The sequence below is a fragment of the Falco rusticolus genome, chromosome 2, assembly GCF_015220075.1.
Source record: "Falco rusticolus isolate bFalRus1 chromosome 2, bFalRus1.pri, whole genome shotgun sequence".
In the NCBI taxonomy this organism is placed as follows: domain Eukaryota; kingdom Metazoa; phylum Chordata; class Aves; order Falconiformes; family Falconidae; genus Falco; species Falco rusticolus.
Window position 1 is genome coordinate 74,523,482 of NC_051188.1, and position 22,222 is coordinate 74,545,703.

The window sequence follows — 22,222 nt, forward strand, 5'->3', positions numbered from 1 at the left end:
CAGTCTATGGGGAAAATGTTTTAAGTATTTGATTGGGGGTTTTCCCCCAGTTTTCTCGTCGTCATTTTGGGGTTTTATTTCTGTGGGTTTATTTTTTTTTTTAAATCACCCTTGTAAGTGAGTTTAAATGCGTAGCAGTCAATTCTTAGCCTGCAAAAATACATGTTCATTTATATTAGTCATTGAAGTAGTCTGCGTTTACCACTGCCATTATTATAGCAAAGGTAGTTAAAAATACAGTGCTATAAAATTGACTTTAAACATTATAAAAACTAATTGTTAGAAGGCTGACAATGATATACTGTGAGTAAAGGAGAAAAATACAGCTGCAAGTATTTTTCCTGAATTTTACTTTGACTGTTGTCGGAACCCTTTCAACTTTAACAAACTGGAGAGAAAAAAAAAATAAAAAAATGTTAGGAGAGCCAGCCTTCGACTTGTGATTATTTTAATGTTTTTCTCACTTCAGGATGGCATAATGTTAATTGCCTTGGAAAAGTGTTTGTTCCCTTTATGGTACTGTACAGGTTTCTGGATCATAATTATAGGTGGTTTTCCTTTAGATGTGTAATATCAGGAACAGGTGATTTGTTTTATTTCAGAGAAGTAAGATTTTCAAAGCCTTCTTATAGTATTAAATACTTGGAACAGAACTGATTGCATGTGAGGGGTGAGTACCTGTTTTGTTAGTTTAAAGACTTCCTGCACCCCCACCCCCCAATACCCCCAGTTCTTTGTGTTTCCAAACCTTTAACTTAAAGCTTTTAGACAAATGGCTGAACAGGAGCCAGGGTTGTTTGGAACGTGTAGTATCACTATTTTCACTATTTATCTCGGAGAAATGGGGGTGCTTTTTTTATTATTATTTTCTTGCTTTCAAAAAATCTTAGTAATGCAGTAGTATGTTGATGCAAAGACAAAACTAGGTTTTTCATAAATTTGTTTTTTACCGTGTTGTTTAGATAAAACATTACAATCAAAACATTCTACAAAAATCTTCCAATATTTTATTCGGTTCAACAGAATATATATGCGTGTGTGTATTTTGACCTCCAGTCTGGTCATGAGCAAAACTTTTTTGATATTTACTCCTTCTTTTTGGTCATTTATGTAAATGCTTCTCAAATATACTCAGTCTCCTCGGAATTTCAGGCTGAATGAATTTAGCTCAAATTGCTTTTCTCAGTTTATCTGCTACACAATTACTTTGTATCCTCAAATGATGGGATCTTGTGATCCATATGCTGGCGTTCCCTTGGGTCCCAGTAGGGAGCAAAGCAATGTGTCCGATACTTAAACATGGTGAAGTGAGGTCTCAGAAGCTTATTGTTTCACAGCAGTGAGACTTGGCAATTACTTTATTGAGTCGCTCCAATGCAACAATTCTGAATGTCATTTAATAATGATCAATCCATTGAGATGCAAGTCAGCTGTATAAATGTCAAACATTTATACAGTCCAGCCACAGCTCTTTCAGTAAAAACAAACTTCATTTGTGACAAAGTAATGCTTCCCTCTCTGTGGTGTCTATGTTTAACCATGTGTAGGCACATTCTCCTGTGGTTAACACTGGCTTGGAGATTTGCCAGTTGTGTCATGTTTTCCCAAGAGGCCATTTTATATGGTGCTTGCTCCCTTCTTTGAAGGGAGAGACCATGAGCAAAGAAGGGACAAAGCATGTAATTTAGCTTTCATTCGTATATTTTGCAAAAGATCATTATAGATGATTTTTCAAGCAAACCTATGTAAATGAGTTGAGAATTTGTTTGTTAGTATTATTCAAATGCAAACGGTTTTTGTAACAGCATTTTTACCTATTAATGCATTTGATATGGAAGTGTGTGCCAGGACAACTCTTTTAAGTGTGATGCTGAGTTCACCTGCTTCATGGGGAATATACATTTCCCAGGAGATCAGAACAATACCCTGTGCAGAGCTTGCATGTTCTGGTTAGAGAGACAAACAACAGACAGAGCTCTGCAACTACTTCATGGCTACAGTCTGCAGGAAACAGGTAAAATAATTTACCTCCTTTCCCTGCTTAGCACTGTCTCCTCAAACTGCATCTTTTAAGATACATGTAGCTTTAGAAAGTTAAAGGAATTTAGGACCTAAAATAGTCTTCCCTCCTATCCCACATGTTTTTTTGAAGTCACATTGCATATCCTGTTCAGCGATTGCTCATTACTTTGTTCTCCTGTCCCCTGCAGATCACCCCTGTGCTGTGCGGGCTGTCTGCCCTCTTCCTCTCCCTGTATGGGGAGAGCCCCTTTCCCCACACCTGTTTGAGGTCTCTAGCAGTTACTTGACAAAAGCCATTAACTCTGTGCTGCCAGGCCCGTTTCCTCCCCCTCTGCCCAAAAGCCCCTCTGGCTTTCCACAGATGCTGGCCAAGGTGAAATTATCTGTGTTTGGGTGTCAGGAAGGCAGCATGTATGTTCACATCTGACTCTATATGGCAACTCAGCAGATTTATGTGCACTTGGAGATGGGAGTTCAGGGGTTTTGCTGATGTACCAGGCTTCCTAACCTCTCAGCGGGAGCTTGGACCCATGCTTAAATGCTGTGTGGGTGCTTGAACACTTTCCCATCCCCTGGTACACGCTCTAGTCGTGGCCTGGTCTGGGACTGGCCATGTTCTTGTGTATGACTGGGGTGGGTGAGTGGGGAGGGCAGTGAGGTGAGCTGAAAAAGGCTTGTCTTCATGCTTAACTGACAACGAAGCTGTTCCTGAACTGACTGGCTGCACTCTAGAGGACAGCTTTTGGCTTTGCTCCCCACTGAGCAATGAGGTTTCTCCCCCACCTCTGAATCAGCCAGGCTGGCTTTAAAACGCACAGTCTTTTATGCTCTTTCCTTTCTGCATGAATCCAGTGAAATACAGCTGCTCTGGCTTCAATCCCTGTCAGCCACAGAAAAATGTCAAATCTTCTGACAAGTTCTCAGCAGTGCTGATGTGGATTTAAATGCTATCAAGCAGTAGAGAACAAAAGTATTTTTAGATACTTCTGTCAAGTCTGACATTGATGTGTCCTATCAGTTCATTGTCAGATTAGCCCTTTGACTTATGTGGAATAATTTCCACGTAACTTGCTTGGTGACCTTTTAAAGAAAAGGTAAAACAAGAAATAACCTGAAGAAATGCCTGGTCAGCTGTTTGGAGACTTGGGTTTGATGCTGCATCATGGTCACAACCTGTGCTGTTTAGAGCAAAATAAGAGCTACTTGCCACGCCGGTGACATACCACATAGGGCGTGTAAGTCAGGAGCTTGCGTGAAAACACTGCAAAAGGTGCACAGTCCAGGCGTACACACTCTTTTGTCCTGAGGCTGGTGAAAGGGCTGGGACCTGCTGTTGCAGCTCAAGATCTGAGCACACCACGCACTGCTCTGGGATTACCAGCTGCTGTGGGCCGCCTTATCTCCTCCCATTTCTAAAAGGAAAAAAATGACACACAGACAACCTTACAACCTTGGTACTGAACGGAGCTGCGCCGGTGGGGTTCTGCGAGGCAACTAGTTTTAAGGAAACAAGTTGCCTGAAGCACCTACCGTGCTGCTCTTACCATCCCTTCTTTTAAAATCTTGCTGACCTTTATCTGTGTGGTAGAGTGAATACACAGTGTTCAGGAAGGCTTAGAAGTTCAAATCAAAGTCTCTGACACACAATCTACTTTTTTTGAAGCAGAAAATGCAGAAGCCTGTGCTTAAAAATCAGATTTGACATGAAAACCCTGCAAGAGCATGGTTAGGATTATATATAGAGAGACTGATTTATTTAACCTGAGGGCAGCAAGAGAGGATTAGATATTTTAATTCCCTCCCTTTCCCTAATGACAGTACAGAGTGCTGACACTTCTTTGGCTTGGACAAGATGACCTGTACGCTGAAGTGATTAGTGTGTGCAGTGAATTTTTTAACACCTACTGAAAACAAAGTGCTGTCTCACAAAACAAAGCACTTTTTTTTTTTTTTTTTTAATGTAGCATAATAGCACTCTTCTGAAATCAGGAGCATTGCCACTCAAGTGGGACATGCAGCTGATGAATTGGTCTCGCAGATCATGAAATTTAGGACCTATCTTGCCAAGGCAGCTGGGTGATGATTTTCAGTGCTCTCGGAGATCACTTAACAACATGGAAAATGTATGCCAATAGGAATCACTGTGGTTTAGCATTTCAGAATAGCTCCATACTTTGCTGCTGAACTTGAGATGATAACTTTAGCTACCTGATTTTTAAAACATACTTGTCAGTTCAGTTTTTTCCTGGGAATTCTTAAATAATAGATAAATGAATGTACAAGTGAGGCAAAAAATTGCTATAAATTAGTAGGTATTTATTTCTTTGAGGCCAGAATGTTTCAGTATGTTTCCAAATTAAATGTGCAATTGTGCTTTTAAACACAGGACAGTTTTTTTCATTAAGAAGATAAGGCCTGAGTAGAGATCCCCTCTTCGGCTCAGTCTTGTTGCCTTAACATGTATATCACCTGTATAAACAGCTGCAGTTAAAGTTTGCTTTCTATCATTTGTAATCTACTTGAGTTGAAAATCAGCAAGGAAATACATTTTATTTATTTGAGTATTTGATCCAGAGTTAGGCACTTGAGGGATAAATTATACAAGTGACCTATAGGCAGAATATCTTTGGAGCCTATATATATATATATATTATTTTTTTTTAAACTACAGGCTTATTGTATTTCTGTGGGTAAGAGAAAAGGTTGAAGAAAAAGCATCAACAATGTCCCTTTCAGTTATTCCAGTGTAATTTGACCCATATCTCTCTATGACTGTAGTCATGTAAATGTGAATACTATCAGCTTTTTAAAAGCTAACTGTACTGTGATTTTTGGTATTAAGAGTACGTCATCTGCTTGGTGGTTTTCTTCATCACACCAACAGAACAGGAATGTGCCACAGCACGGCTGTAGCCATGGCTTCCATATATTGTTGTAAGGAGACAGCTGTTGTGCGACTGGAGTCAGGGTCTTGCAATGATCTTCTGTAGCTTTTCCTATTCTCGTTACAGTGTCAAGGGCTCAGTGTCAGCTGATAGAGGATTCACGTCAGAAGGATCTTGTAAGAGATCAAACAGCAGCGAGAGGGTCATGATGGGTTACACCATCCCTGAAACATGGGCAAATTCCTCTTTCAAAACAGGCCTCGGAGGGTTCTGGTTGGAATACTGGACTGGCATAATGAGCCTTCCATACAGTCCCACCTGTCACAGAAGCAGCACATTGGAACAGCTTAATGGCATTAGGGGTCAGGGGATGTCCCTGAAAGGTTGGTTCACATTTTAAGTGATCTGCTTTGTCATTCCTAGGGCAAGCTTATGTCCTGGTTGTCACATACAGGGAAAGGGTCTTTTGGGAGCTGGCAGGGTTTCAGAATGCTTTTCGTGGTTCATGGGTGCACCTTGGCCCTGGGTACATGCAGGGCCATATACACGGTGTGGATGGTTAGAGTCTAATATTTCTGGTGCAGAGGGAGTCTCTGCCACTTTCTTGTGTCCTTTTAAAATTCTACATGCCTCTTAGTGGGGAAAATGGAAGTGCTGGTAGGTAGTTCTGTTGGCTCTGTACGTCTCTATAAAGAAGAGCACCTGGGCAGAAACTGACCACAGTTCATTTCCATGTTCATGTTCCAGCACACTTTCAAATAGGGTGGTAATTTCAGCCATGAAAACAGTAAAATCTGGAGTCTAGTTTTTAAGATAATGTGATGGAGGCAACTAGTTTGCAGCTTTAGAGCTTGTACTTTGTCAAGCTCTTGTACTGACCATGGCATAAATGCGGGTCTGTAACTTCTAATGAAGAAATGACAAAATACTAGCAGTTCTGAAAGCAGTTCAATAGGAGATTTTTTCCTTCCTCCTCCATCTTTTTTACCCTATTCCTTGCCCTGCATTTAGAAAGCACTAAGCTGAGCTTGAAGGCATGGATGTGCCCAGGAAGAAGGCAGCAGTTAGATATTATGTCTGAAAAAGGGAGAAGAAAGGGAATATTCAACATGTGGAGCCATTTCTGTAATGCATTGAACACAAATAGCTGACAACTGCATTGTCTCTACATGGCATTTTCTTTTTGGTTCAATGGAATCAGCTGAACTTTCCTTCCTTGTCCCCAGAGCTGTTCATCATGACTGGACCCTGCAGCTTTATTCTTCTGTCTCTGTCTTATCACTACTGCTAGAATGTATTTTATTAATAAATAAAATTTTTAAACCTCTTAAAAGGTGAGGGGGAATAAATAACAGATATGAAAGCTGAGGTAATATTTTAGCTTAAAATTTGCAGCTTCTGGCTGGTGGCCTGGCTGGCTATGTATCTATTTATTTCCACCCCATGGTTTCCACATCCTGCTAAGCTAAGCTTCTGCACTTCTGTGAAGGGATGATGTCTTAATGGTTCTGAAAAGTTTTGGCATAATACATTTAGAAATGTTACAGATTTTAGATATCTCCCTTTCTGAAATTAAGAGAGAAAGGATGCAGAAGGTGGATTTCTTAAAGGAAATGGGTTCGCTTCCTGATGGCTTACTAAGGACAGGTATTCCTTAGGTCTCTTTGGGTGTGTGCTTCGGTGTTGGCTGGGATGTGCTCTGTGACCTCCTACTTTTCCCTGTCTTGTGACTAGATAAGCATTTGTCTCATGACAAAAATGCAAGCATCCTCTGTTATATGAGGGTTCCCCAAGCATGGGATTTGGGTCTTGCGTCTGTTGCTCAGGTAGCATAGATACTTGTTAGAATGAGTTAAGCACTGTGGGCCATATGCATTTTTCTGATTAGCTGGCTCTAGTCAGAGCGCTATTGTGATAGTGCTAAAATAACCATTTAACAGACAAAAAATTAGATGGACAGGTAGACTTACCTAGCTATGCATACAAATTTGTGATCAATGTTCAGAAAAATGAAACTAACTAGTCATTGTTTTCCATAAATAGTTGAGCTGAATTTCTTACAACTTATACACTGTACAGTGATTTGAAGTAATAAGTGTAGAGTGTCTGAGGAGAATTGTTCTGATTCTGCAAACTTTTAACATTCACTTTTCACAGCTGCAAATAATTACTAGGTTGCAGAGTAGAAGAGAGCCAGGTCCTTGTTAGTCCATTCTGAAGGATACAGGGGGGCTGATTGTAATTAACCTGTGTTGGTGATCTGAGTAGACAGCTGGGTTACAGAAGGATAAAAGAAAAAAACGGTGGTAGAAATCAGAGCTGATGAAAGCAGCAGGGGTTTCACTCATCTATCTCCAAGAGGCAAGGAGGCATACACAATTTGCTACAAGTAGCTATGACAGAATTTGAAGGATGTGTGTGAATTTTAAGGCAACATGTTAAAGTAATGTGTCCAAGGGAAAGGAAACCTGCTTCTTCAATCCAAACATCTCTCAAACCCATCTGGTAACAATCAATCAGTTTAACGAGCAGAAAGAAATGGACTGTCACTAATAAGCCTTATTGTGCTGTGGTAGAGGAAAGGACTCTTTAACATACAGACAAAGGATTCTTCTGGCTTCTGTGAAGAGCTTAATTGATGGGCCCTGCCTGGGTGACATCAAGGCACAATGGCTTCATATCTAGCCTGTCCAATAGATAGAAGTAAACAGACAATAAATATGTAAAACGAGCATGATATACTTGTAAATGAGCTAAACCAGACTTTTAAAAGTCTGTCAGCCGAGTCAGAATTATTGGCAGTTGAAGTAAAGAATCGGAATTTCTGGCTTGCCTGAAGGCTGAGCTACATGGTAATATTTGATTAGCCACTCTTTCATATGCAGAAAGTCACATTGTTTTCAACCTCCTTGCCATGAACAGTTGTGGTTCGATGGGAAAGGCATGTACAGGAGATGAAGCTCTGTGTGTGGCTTCATAGAACACAAAATACCACAAAATATAGCTTGCATCTGCATGTTGTGTGTATGTTACAGGTAGTGTGGGCTGTTAGAAACTGATCTGTGGAGCAGAACACTTATCGATGGCTTTACATCCATGCTGTGTTTGTGTGGGGGTGTTTTAGTGGGAGCTGACTCTTGTCTGGTCCTGTCTCTACATCTTTTAGTGATTAGAGCATATTAGGTATGATCCTGGAGCCTACCTTACAGTTTAGTTTCATCTAAACTAAAGTCCTGATCTCCAAGCCCATTCCACAATGCAACCCAAAGCACGAGTGGGTACGCTCAAGAGGGATTTGCTTCACAAGCATGCTTCTGATCTGAACTAAAATTGTAATGTAGACACACCTTACATAGCCTGGGAGAGCAAGAGGTGGAAGCTAGGTGAGGAGAACAGCAGTTCTTTAGACTGAAAAGCAATTCTTCAAACGCATCCCTTGATGGAGGATGTATTTAGCTTTGCTAGGGAAGTGCAGCATGACTTCTAGCAGGAATTCTCTCCAGGAGCCACTGCAGTTAAAACATAGCTTTCTCTGCCCAGAAACTTTCTCTGTCCGGAAAAAAATACAAATTACAAAGAAATGAAGAGAGATCTCTAAGAATAGAGATGGATTTGGAGGCATAGGAGACTTGAGTTTCTGACTGCTGTTCTGCTTTATGTAGAGCAGATGGGTAAGTGGGTGCAGGGTTAGACGTGACCGAGCCTGGAGCTACTGGCAGTTCTGGTGTGGGGCCAGCTTGGCACCAGTCCGCATCAGGTGAACTGATCTCTCGCTGCTCCAGTGGCAGCTGTAAGAGCTGGACTCTTCACTGTCAGTCTCTAACTCCCTGCTGAGCTGAGTATTGGGTACTTGGGGAGCACTATTCAAGGCAGCGACTCTCAAGTTTCTGCCGAGCACAGGCTGTTGTGTGCTCCCTGCGGAACGGCGCAGCCCTCCTCGGGGCGCAGGGCTGCCCGGCTCTGCCGCTGTGCGGTGGGTCGGGCCTCGGGCCCGGAGCGCAGGTGGGCACCGGTGGGCACAGCGCCTCGAGATGCAGCTGCTGCCCATGGCGGGGGGTGCCCATGGCGGGGGGTTTGCCCATGGCAGGGGGTGCCCATTGTGGGGGGTGCCCGGTGGGGCCCCGGTGCTGCCCCACAGCTCCCCGCTGAGTGCCCACAGGTCCCGCGGGTGTGGGCTGCTTTTCCTACAGGGCGCCTCGAGATGTGAAAATGAAAAGCGGAGCGGCTGACTGTGCCCGAGAGCCAGGGAGGGTTTATTTTATTTTACGTTGTTATAACCTCCTCGTCTAAAGCACTCACTGACGTCTGACAGGCGCCCCCCGGCGGCCGTTGTGGCCGTTGTGCCGTTGCGGCCGTTGGCGGTGCTGCGCTGCCCCCTGGCGGCGCCTCCGCTTCCCGCGCTGCCGGCTGCGGGGCGCACGGCCCGGCGGCTGTGCCCGCGGCCCCGGGCCCTAGTGCCTGCCCGCCGCGGCGCGGGGCCGGGGGCAGCGGGGCGCACTGGGGGGGCAGCACCGCGCTGCAGCTCTCCCCTGCCGGGCATTTCCCTCCACCGCTGGCCTGCTCCTCGTGCTTACCAGAGAAGGGGCGCACCAGTCCCTCCTCCCATGTTTTTTTTGTGTAATGTAATCCCATCAAGGTGCCTAACAAAAAAAGTGACCGTGACTGCGACAGAAGGAGAGACTGATGGCTTAAAGCCTTAGGTTATGGAGTTGGTTCAACTAATCTTGATTTATAATTGCTGCAGAGACCCAATTTCCGCAGGAAAGATGCAGAGTGGTCATTTGCACGTGTCATGTAGCGATGATATATTTTAATTGTGGCCAAACACACAGAAGGAGGAATCGAGTCCTGGTCTGCTTAGATAAGTAAGTAGTTAGGACAGCCAAAATTTTAGCCTCGAGCATTTTAAGGGTGGTTCTCTCACTGGTGTCACCCCGTTTCATAGCCATGTTGGTTATCATGTCATCCAAACGTCCAGCCCAGCGGGAAGCACCAAGGCAGAGGGAGCTGCCCAGACCAGGCCCCTGCCTGCAGCTGCGCCGAGCAGCAGCCCCGCAGCAGTTCTGCCCCACGGCAGCAGCCCTGAAAGGGCTGTCAAGGCCTTACCTCTCGGCTACAAAGCAGAAAAGCCGAAGTCGCAGCACTCTTTCCCTTTTCTTTATTTCTTTTTCTTTTTTTTTTTCTTCTTTAAATTAACAACCCCGTTCCTAATTCTTAGACAAAAATGGGTTTAGCATTTATTCTCTGCAGAGAAAATAAAGAATGAGGATTCCCAAGAGAAAAAAAGAAATGACCAACCTTCCCTGGAAGACTTGAAGGTGCTCCACTCCATGGAAGAATTGCATTTATGATTCACCCTTGTACTTAGCATTTTCTACCATATAGCTCCTTAAGCGGTGTGCAGGTTGCTCTGGATGTCACCCTGAAGGCATAGCTCCTCAAATACTACATGGCTTGTATAGCTTAAATATTTTTCCTTGGATGAAGTACCCAGATTTGTCTTTGGGAATCAAGAACCTAAAAATAAAATTCCACCATGGCACCTGGCACCACATACTCACATTTAGTCCTTATCCCTTTCTTCCATGTTTCCTGTTGGCCAAGAGCAGTGACATCCCACCTGGGAGCCATGCTTGTGTCAAATGTGGTGTGATGGTGAGGGCACTAACCTCAGGGTGAAACTGGCAGTAACAAGTAAGTTTTGTAGTCTTTGAGTGTTCACTGAGCAAGTAGATTCTTGGCTTGATACTATCATCGTATCAGAAAGCATCATAAAAGAAATGTAAATGGGCACAAGAAATATCACCCAGTGGACATTCTGACATCAGAAGGATTTCTTGCTGGGCTTCCTATGGTTGTCTCACCCCGTGGTCAGTGCTCAAAGTAGTCTTTGAACAGCCAGCTCTTTGTCAGTGGACCAGCTGAATGTGAACAGCTGCTGATGGTGGAATGCCCTAGCATTTGTAACTGCTACCTATTTGCAGTCGCACAAGAACTCTGTAATTCTTCTCTCACTTCACAGATAGGAAAAGCAAAACAAAAATTAAAGGGGCTGATTCAAGTTTCTAAAAGATGGGAAGATGAGTAGTCATAGCCTACTCCATCAGCTTCTGCATTTCTCCAGCTGTGCAGAAGGAAAAAACCTGAGTACAGTATCCCCATGAATTCATCAGCTTACCGTCATGTCATCACTTACTATCACATCATATAGTCACAGAAGGTGCAAGTCATCTCAACTAACTTTAAATTAATGTAAGGATGATTTTTATATCTGATGTGGTCAGTCTCAGCTTTTCAGTCAGTGGAGAAACAGGCCTGACTGATCTAGCCCAGATGTGCTAATCAGAAGGAGGTGAATAACACCCTGTAAACATCTGCATCTCCTCAGTGGCTATAAAACAACAAGCTCAGATCTGGGCACCTGGCATCCAGGTCACGCAAATGCCATCCTCTGTTTTCAGTGGGAATAAGGACACAGCTACCAGTCACCGGCCCGTTCTCTTTTATGCTGTAATAATGGAGGGCGACATCAACAAAGATTGGGTGGTTGTTGAAAGCTCAGGAAAGCGTCACAGCTTGTCTAATGCCACAGCTGAAAAAATCTAACAAACAGGATAGAGCTACTGAAAACAAACAAACTACCACTTAAGATAAAGACCTTATGTGTGTAGTTCCTTCTTCTTCAATCTTACACTAAATCTGATCCCAAATGCTTTTGCAGCAAAAGCGATAGAAAGGCTGCAACAACAGTGTTATTGTTGAAGCTAGGCTATGCAGGAAGCAAACCCCTTCCATCTTGGGCAAGGCAGGACAACCAACAATGCAGCCATTCTGCACCTTGCAGAAGAACTGAGAGTTTGAGGCAATAAACTTACTCCAAATACCTGTACATATGTTTTTGTGTGATAACCTATTGCAAGCTAGAGGTCATTACATCATGTCTGATCTGCAGGAGCGGGATGTTTATACTCACTGTCCTTTTGGTGCCACTGCACTGCACACAGAAGTACACTGCAGCAGTGAAACATGAACTCATGCCCAGAGCGCAAAGGCAGTAAGGTGCGCCCATCAGTTACCCTGATGGAGAGGACAGGAGCCACCAGGCTGCTTAAGAATTTCAGTCTGCAGCTGGAGTATAAGCAGTACTGACTCTTTATGTATGCAGCATTACAATTTCAAGTATCATTTCTAAACCCAGCTACTGTTTAGCTAATAAGCCTGGAGATTTTTAATTGGGTGGATGGGTGGAGACAAGTGATTAGCAGTTACTAGCAGTTTTTGCAACTACAGCTAGTTCACACATCCTGCCTGGGGAGATAATTCACCATTACTGTAATCTTCCTGGAAGTAAGCGATAACCATAGTGAAGACATGGTTCACAGCTTTTAATTTTTCTGCCTGAAATGAAAGTCACTGAAGTCACTGATAGCTCTGTGAGCTTGAGGCTTTGTAATAAAATGGGGGGGGGGGGGGAAGGTAAAAAGCCACTTACTGAATTGACTAACAGTTGGTTTAGTTACACACCACCAGTCCTTTTATGCTTCTTGCTCAAATGGCTTAGCCACCCACACTTTCTCCTGTTCTTTAGAGGAGTCTAACTCAATGCTACAAATCCTTTACTGTGGAGGATGCTACTTCTCCCACACTGCCAGCCAAATGCAGACCATGTGCCATTTGTTCCACCTTCCCTATTCATGAGCTTCCTAGACTTGGAAAGGGCCTGTCCTGGTACTCTAACAGGATCAACCAGCTTTGTGAGCATCTGTGAATTTTTGATAAAAAGCAAAATGAAACGGGGCAACTTTGGTTTTAGGTTTTTTTGAGATTTTTTTTTCTAGGGGGGGTGGTGGGGGGGTGGTGTTCCATCATCCCAGTGTCCCAAATCAACCAGGTTGCCTTTCAGTGATTAGAAAACTGAGTTAGCTAAACAACCTTTGATAAAACATATGGTTTTCCTTTGCCTTTCCCATATAAGCAGACAAGATGGGGAAGCTACACAGAAAGAAAGCTAGGGAATTGCCTGGTTTAGAAACAAGCAGAATTTAACTTGTGGCTGTTTGGATGCATGACATATACAGTCAGCTTCTATCTAAATAAAAAAAGGGGAGTAAGTATGGTTTATGATGCCACCTTTGTACCTGTCCTGAGGCACTGCCCCTCCAGGCAGGTGAACTACAGTTGGGAAAATGTCCACAAGGCTTGTCATAATTGATAACTGTCCCTGCAGGCAACACTCCCGTTCCTGGGACATGGATCCCTCCTTCCCAGCCTCCCATTCCTTTTCCACCTGTTAGAGAAGGGAGGTGGGGAAGTACCAAAAAAGAATAAAAGATACTAGATATTTATTATACATATATAATAACAGGGGTTTTAACTTTTAGAATATTCAAATAACTTTAATCTATTATCAAATCTGTTATTCAAATAACAGCAGATCCTGGAGAACAGTAGAATGACTACAGTACAAATTCCATTCTTCAAAAATAAGTATTAATCTCTTTATTTTAGACTGCTTTCTTGGGTGGCACATACAGCAACCCACTACTAAGCAGTATTTTTGGCAGAAAAGGAACAATCCCACCCTCTAATGCCTGAGAAGACATTCTGGCCCATGCTTTTAATTGAATGTCATGTTTGAGAACAATCTCCACACTCCCTAAAACCGTGCCCAAGAAAAAAAGTCTTCACTAATAAGAAGCAAAATCTGACCTCATGTCAATGGAATAGAGGTTGCAGCCCTGCTTGGTGCCTGAGGAAGGGAGATTAACACAGGGCAAGCTTGGCTGTCAAACAGTTAACAATCAGAACCACCAGGAACATGACAAAATTATTTGCAGTCCTGGAGAGCAGCGACAGGGATTAGAATAACGTTTGATTGCCCTCCAGGAGTTGAGAGTCCCAGGGATGCTCTGGGGTGGTCCCAAATGGAAGAGTGCAGAACTCAAGCAGTGAACAGGGTAGTGCTCTGAATATGCAGCAGAGAGGAAGACTTTCCACCCACATTTCTGTTGAAGTTGTGTTAAGGTAATCCAAAGAGTCTTTCTTAACTGGGTTTCTCTTGCCTTCCTCTGGTCTCCTCCATGCCCTGGCTCTCTTACAAGTCAAAATATTCATTGTTTTGAATAGTGTTTCAAAGTGAGAACCATTAACTAATTACAGATATGAATTATAGATATCAAGGATGAGGATATGAATGAAACCATTTGTTTAAAGCTAGAACTCCAAGTTGAGGGTTCACTTAGAAAAGAAAAATCGCAAAATGTTGATTCTCAGGTACCTGTATGACCTTTGCTCTGTTATTCCTCCTATGAAGGGCAGAAATGACAAGTCATTGCTGGAAAGTGTTGTAGGAAAATTGGCAAAAAAAACTTCAAGCTATCTTATTAGCTCAGCTAATAATTCAGCAGTTGAATGGTAGTTTATACTAGCCTCTGGCTTTGCTAAGTAATGCCAGACTTTGCTATGAAGGAGGTGTGCTCATAGTTACAGCTTAGAGGCAAGGTTCTCAGAGCTTGGTTTTAAAAGCTGACAAGGTGGCAGGATGGATTATAAGCAGGGCAAGTCCAGCTACTTGTGCAATAATCTTTGTGCTATGTAAGATAACGGTATCTCATGCTTTGTTATTCACTAGTGGCTGTCCTTATTATTTGTGTGTGGCTTACTTATCTTCTTGTTTTTAATAGCCTGTTAGCAATAGCAGCAGTGATTTCTACAGATATTTCTGAAATAAACTAATTTTTTTAATCTTCCTAGTTAGCTTCACTGGGATATCCCCTGTTCTGCTGTATGTAGACATAAATGGGAATGCCTTTCTGTTATTAATATCTAAACTGATATTATATGTCCTCTTATCTCCTCCCTAAGCTTGCATGATTTCATTATTGTCCTTTCATACTGGAGACTGTCTAATCACATTCACCTTTCCTCTCTGGACTCTTCTGTTACTAATATGGTTGTGTTAAGCTAGTAGAAGTGAATTTGGTAGGTTACGTTCTGAGCTATTCAAATCAGCCCATTGGACTTTTTGCATTTGTTACTGGTATGGAAATTTCATATGCAGAATGGAAGGCAAAGTTAGCATTTAGGACTGTTCCTGGATGAGATCTCAGCTGTATCAAGCATTGCTTGTGGGGCTCATCGAGTAACATGATGTGCATTTTGATACTGAGCAAGGTCAAGGCATCCAAATCTTCTTCTGTAGAGAAATAAGTCATGGGGGCAGTTTTCAGGCTTCATTATACAGTAAGTGCCAAACTGCCCAAGCTGTCACAGTGGATTTTTCAGGCTTAGCATTCTGGAGTAATCACATGCAAGAGAGACCACAGATCTTCATTTCCATAAAGTTTTTGACACTATGTTGCAAGCCGGTCATAGAAAGGGAGTCTAGATGAAACATATATACGATAGATGAGAAACTGGAAAACTGTATCAAGAAAGTAGTCATCATGATATCTGCCAGTGTTGACACAGATAATCATCTACTGTGAAAAACAGAAGGATGTTTCAAGTGAGATGCCAAACCGTGTGTTCTGGATCTGCATCAGGGGAAGTTCAGATTGGACATTAGGAAAAGGCTCTTCGCTGAGAGGGTGGTCGGTCACTGGAATGGGCTCCCCAGGGAAGTGGTCATGGCACCAAGTCTGTCAGTTCAAGAAGTGTCTGCACGATGCTCTTAGTCATGTGGTTTAGTTTTATGTAGTCCTGTGAGGAGCAGGGAGTTGGACTCAATGATCCCTATGGATCCCTTCCAACTTGAGATAGTCTATGATCCTATAATACTACAAGATTTTCAAGTAGTGCTTTGGGTTATGGCTGAACTACTTTCCCACATTTTCTACTGAATTTGCAACATTACCATACATCAAGAGAGCTATTGGAAAATATTTAATTAGCGACATTCATACTAGAAGTTTTAATGTTTGAAAGTTATACATATGAGAAACTGGTTTAACTGATTTCTAGACATTTTGGCAAAGAAAAGTATCTACAGAAGCAGCCTCATTTGAATAACAAGCAACAAATGCAAAGTGCTGTAGAATAACCTTGCTGGTGCGGTATTCTTGCAAAAGTAGTTTGATTTAGTGGGATCCCACCAGAACACTGGTTCCAAAAGAGAACTTGATATTGAGTGCTGGATGTCATGCCTAGAGATGATGTCTCTAAAGATGTCTTTAAAATAAAGCCAGCCAGATTTCAGATTTTCAGTCTTCTCAGATTGTTCTTTCTAATGAATGGGACGCAGTTGCCTAAGCTTAGTGAGTCTTTATAAACCATTTAGTATGCACTGGGATATTCTGATTGACCCCCAGAATGACGTCTTCTCCAAGTCCCATGTCAATATCTGCTGTCCAATGCAGATGCCTCAGCTATGCTGTGGTTTCTACAAACATGTCCTGGTTTCAGCTGGGATAGAGTTAATTTTCTTCTCAGTAGCTGGTGTGCAGTGCTGTGTTTTGGATTTGGTGTGAGAACAATGTTGATAGCACTCTGATGGTTTTGGCTATTGCTGGGTAATATTTGTGCTAAGTTAAGGAGTTTTCAGTTCCTTGGGCCCTGCTGGTGAGGGGGCTGGAGGGGCATAGGAAACTGGGAGGGGACACAGCCAGGACAGGTGACCCGAAATAGCCAAAGGGATATTCCACACCATATGACATCATGCTGAGTATATTTGGGGTATATTTGCATTATATTGAGTATATTTGCATGAGCAAATGCTTTGCTTTGCTTGCATGCATGGCTTTTGCTTTACCTGTTAAATTTTTCTTATCTCAACCCTGGAATTTTACATTTCTTTCAAATTCTCCTCCCCATCCCTCTGGGTGAGGAGGGAGTGAGCAAGCAGCTGTGTGGGGCTTAGTTACCAGCTGGGGTTACACCTTGGCAAAATGATACCAAGATGCCTCTGTTAGGACATTAAGTAATCTCTTACAACTAAAGTTCTATCAAAATATATTGTTAAAAAAAGAAAAGGGGGAAACAAGTTTTATATAGAACAAAATGCTTACAGAGTCAGGGGTACACAGTTTGAAATGTACATGATTACATTTCTCCTTTAGCAAGCCAGAATCACGTCAGAGGAGCTACACTGATTATTACTGTCATATGCTGTGGCTGAAGTTTTCTGTCATGAATTTACATGGCTGAAGTAAATCTGTTTTAAAACATCATTGCTGAAAACTCTTCCACAGTCTGACACATTTCTCTATGGAAACGTTTGCCAAGGCTTTACAAAGTGTAATATTACACTATAATCTTAATACCACTAAACATACAGTGTTTGCACAATTTTCTTCTTCCTGTTTCTACCTTTGGGTGCTTTTTGCTGTTTGGATTTTCATTCATTTCTGTGTTTAGCCACATTGCTGTGCTTTATCTGGGGATTTTCCCAAAGAAATCAATCACTAAATCTAGTCATCTTTATTTTTGCCCCCCTCGGTGAGACCCCAAATCCTTAGAATAATTAGTCTTTAAAATGGTTTATTTAAGGGGATTTTTAAAAGCAACAATGGCTAGACAAACTGCAGTGAACCATTGGAGAGAGGTCCAACCTGATCTGAAAAGGTATCTGCTAGTCAGGAAAGCTGTTCTGCTTGGAGTACAGACAGCAGCTGCAGTAATGTGCTGGGTAAGTCTCACTCCGTCCTTTTCCAGGCCATCAGTGTTTGGGGTCCTAAAAATAAAAATCCCACCTCTGATAAAAATGTATGACACAGAAGTTTATAGTATCCCACTCCTCCTAGGTTTGACAAGGACACCATCAAATTTACAAAACTCTCTGTTTTTCTGCAGCTCAACTAGCAAAGCTCTGTGTTACATATTTCTTGAGATACCTGGACTCCTTAGAAATTAATTTTTCCATGGATACATTTGTTTTTATTAGTAACTAAAGAAAGAAAAAAAGTATTTCAGATATATCCCATATCAAAAGCTCATGTAGCGTAGTGAAGACATTCCTTTAATAGATGCAGTACAAAATAATTTCCAAGACTATAATAGGTTAGAGTAAACACAGAATATATGTACAATCATTCTATCAATCAATCTATATGCAGATTGATAACTACACTAGAGATAAATATATCACATAGACTGAGCTGTCATTTCACAACAAGCCTACAAGAGTTTGCAAAGTTCTGACTGTGCTGAAGGATAGAAGTCCAAGAAAGTTGTTCAAGCATGTCTGCATAATTATTAGTCCAGTAGAAATTACCGGAGAACATTTATTTTGTATGTGGTTTGAAAAGAATAGTATCTAGATAAACTAAACCATTAATAATTAATTTTCTAGTACGAAGTGTCATCAGTTTTCTCACTGAAATTCACCCGGAAGGGATAATTTATTTTTTAGAATACGTTCTTACTTATTGTATCATTGCTATATCACCCCACATCTCTAGTACCAAGATCATCAGCCAGTGTCAGTAAAAAATTGGGTTTTGAAGGATTTGATACACGGGTTCTTGGAAACAAGCATAAAATTAGAAAAATTCTTAGGCAGCTCCTGAAATTAGAAGTAAAAAGGTAAAATTACAAAAACATTTGTAAGCTTTACAATAGACTTTATTCTTCAATGAGGACTCGGTACAGAGGCAAACAGCTACCAAATGCTGCCAGCAGGTGGAGCTCCTGAGTAGTTACAGAAGTTCTTGAGTTTTCCAAAACCAGCAACACTTCTGTGCGCACGGGAATTTTGTGTGAGCATTTCTTTATTGAGATTTGCACTGATCTTAGCAGATGTTTCCCGTAGAATGAGTGGCTGGATGCTTGCAAGTCTCCTGAGGCACGCCTTATCCAGGAGTGCGGGACACTCCCGTTAAGGCTCCTGGAACAAGTGGGACAGAAGCATGGAGGCGATTGATGTGGAGGCACACTGCTCATGATGGCAATGGCTTGCCTGTTGCATCCACCGCGTCCAGTGCTACACAACATCATCTGGAAAGCGCACCTTCAGGCATGGGACCATCTGCAAAACCAAGGTTGCAGCAAAGGGCTTAAAAATGGCTATCTTCCTAGAAGATCCTAAGAATATCTCCGCTCATATCTTAGTTGCTCAAGGTGGGTGCAAAAGGCAGCTTACAGATGTTCACCTAAAGTAAAATACATATGCTAGAACAAACCTACTGACTGCTAGTTCATTGACAGATACTGCAATGTGATAAATGCATAGTAAAAGTACCATACTATGTATTACGTATACTCCTAAACCTCCACATCCTATAAAACTAGGGTAAAAAGCCTTGAAATACCAATAGATCTAAACCTCTAGTAGCTGCTCTTAGATTCTCAGTGTGTTTCAGGGGGTGGTGGTGGTGGTGTGAGAGAGAGATCTGCTTACTTTTTCTTAAGCACAAAATGTAAAAGCCAGGAAAGACCCTCAGCAAACATCTTTTCTTACCATTGCTTTCCCTTGGCAAGCTTCGTGCCCTTGTACGAAACAGGTACACAGTTGGCCACATAAATTCTGGTGAAAAAGGAAACAAACCAAGAAACATCAGTGCCCAGTGGGTCTGCCGATCTTGCCTGTGTGGCTGGCCATTAACTGCCCTGTATTATCACACTCACACTGCCCTGCCTGTGGCTGGCTGCAGCAGAGGCCAGCTCACCTACCAGCGCTTGATGGCAGAGAGGGTCCCTACCTGCCTGAGCACGCGCTTGCAGAGCCCTGTTGAACCGATATTGCAAGGCAGAGGGGCACTTCTGAGGACAGGTAAGGTCAGATAGCACAACATACAGTTCTGCAAGATCTGGCCTGTTCCCAGCTGCCAATAACTCCAGTGGGGGTTGTGAGCCTTTGGAAAGAAAGGTAAATGCCCATGGCTTTAGACAAGTATTAAAGACGCCAGTTACTCAATACCTGCACAGAACTGTTGGTGTTCCCTGAAAGGTTTTCACCATTTTATAGGTGAGGTGACGAACGATAAGTAAAGCTAGTATCTCGGTTACTTAACCTCGAATTATCTTTAAGGTCAAGGAAAAAGAATCTAACCCTTACTGTGATCTTAGAAACCATAAAAAATGCCTCAAAGAAAAGCCATCCCCAAAAATAATACTTGCAGTGTCATTCTTAGGGAAAGGACTGTAAATTTTTAGGTTTGTATGCCATCTAGTACGTTCAAGGAGGTGTTTCTATCTGAACGTTACTGAAAACTGTCCAGAAACATAATACGATGATAAGTTCCTTAAAGGTCTTCAAAACTTAATGACATTTATAAATTTAACAAGCCAGTTTTTCTGCCCACCAACTCTATGAAATCAACCTGGACTTCAAAAACCTAGAAATAACCTTTCAACTTTTAAATATTTATTTTTGTCTAGCAAAGCAAATTTCATGAGTGGAAGAAATTTCCTATGCTTGCTGAAATAGAGAGCACACCCAATTGCTCTGGACAAAGAACGGCTTGGGAAATGCACTCCTTTTCCTTGGGAATGGCCACAGACTAAGGGATCTACAGAAAATGTTGCACTACAATTGTGCAAATAGTCATAAAGAAGTACATGGTAAACCAGCTCCATCAGGGACTGGCATAAACTCATCTTTGCGGTGTACACTGAAGTAAATTAGAGATGACACTGTGAGAAGAGATAAAAATCTGAAATATCCCACCCATGCAAAATCCCTACTTTTCCACACTTCTCTCCATTTCAAACCAGCACAATTAAAGAATAATTTGTTAGCTCTATTAAGGAACAGATTGAGGCTAATAAGAATATTTAATTTCTACAACAACTAAAAGCACATCTGTAAACATAAAATCACTTCTAAACACTGAGAACTGAAAAGTTCCACCTTGACTAATCAAAAACTTGTGGGTTTTTCTCCTCCAAAATCAGCATGTTCTCCAGTGGGAAAATATAGCATTTTCTGAGAGTTCTGCCTTTTTGGTACATAAGAGTGTTACAGTTACCTTGAATGTCTGCAGAATAATAAAGTGGCCAGAGCAGAGTATAATCCTGGCCTATGTATTTCAAAGGATGAGCCATAGGATAAAAAAATTGCAGATGCTGTTATCCTGACCAGGAAAATAGTATAAGAAGAGTCAGAGTCTGGGGTCCATTGATGATTTTTCCAAGTGACATCTAAGTACTTGTTTGGCTATGGCTGACCCAATATGGGAAATAAATAATAATAATAAAAATAGCTTCATCTCTATTAGTTATGGAATTTACCACAGGGTTGATGATGCTTCCCCTCTCTGTTAGCAAGATCCTGAAAGGCAGCACTGAGGGATCATCCTCCCTGAGTGGTGGCCGAGTCAGAGATCAACGGGGAAGCAGCAAGATCCCTCTGACCCAACGCACTGGTGGTTTGAAGCTAGACCCTCCTGTGAATGCAAATGCCAGTAGCCTAATCCCACGCTTTGAAAAACAGGCTGTATTAATATGAAAGGAAGGACTAACTAGTAGGATCTCAAATCTTTTATTTATACGGTAGCAGTGCCTCAGAGTCACAGCCTGGCAGTAGGTCGCCCGGAGCCCCAACGAACTATGGCCCCATAGGACAGAGCAGAGGTGACAGTCAGGCAAACGCATGAGGGCATTAACACGCGAGAGGGAAGAACTAGGAATGGCTCTGGTTCTTATCTATAATGGCAGCATCTTTTGTGTTTAAAGGGTACATCACTAAGCCAAAACTATTGCAATAAAGATGTTCTCAGCCTGCACTGAGTAGCTGAGGATCATCACATCCTTTGTGAGCTGTAGCAGAGCAAAGGAACCAGACAGATCCAGGACACGTAACAAAACCCTCGGTTTCCTGTGGGTGTTTGTAAGCTTTCCAAGCGGGTACAACAGCTCTGCTGCTTTCCACTTTCTCCCCACAGGTTCGTGCAGCACAGCCAGCTGGTCACAGCAGGCACATTGGTATTTAGACAGAGACTTTGTACAGCCGCTCAGGAAAGGTGTGAATTTTGAACCAGGGAGGTGCAGTGCTATTAAATATTAAAAGCTAGTTGGATCTTAATACCATTGGCTGTGGCATGATTAAAATTAGTGCTTCCTAATTTACTGCAAGCCCTTTTAGGACTATTACCCTTACCGAAGGACTAGAAGTATGAAACTTGGTGTTTGGTTTTTTTTTTAAAAAAATCAATTTAAATATGCATATTTATAGTTTTCTGTTAGGCACTGAATCTTTCTGAAAGCAGAGCTCTCACTGACATTGCTAGGATGTGATAAACCCATTACTGGTCCCAAGGGCTTGCCCAATTCCCTTAGATATTAAATAAGAAAAAAACAACCCACCTTAATTCATAATTCCAACACTGGCCTCTAAAACTTAGCAGAGTTTCTTATAGAAATCCAAGAAAACTTCAGGT

At 42.1% G+C, this 22,222-nt stretch overlaps 1 protein-coding gene across 1 annotated transcript; it reads right to left on the reverse strand.

Annotated features, from left to right (window-relative positions):
- Positions 1–4,798: 4,798 nt before the first annotated feature.
- Positions 4,799–13,510, reverse strand: LOC119143550 (arylsulfatase D-like). The gene is given in 7 exon segments (XM_037377926.1): positions 4,799–5,036; positions 5,039–5,105; positions 5,107–5,225; positions 11,881–11,984; positions 13,046–13,114; positions 13,116–13,194; positions 13,489–13,510. Coding segments are annotated over 7 exon segments (696 nt in total). The 3' UTR covers positions 4,799–4,800.
- Between the last annotated feature and the right edge of the window lie 8,712 nt (positions 13,511–22,222).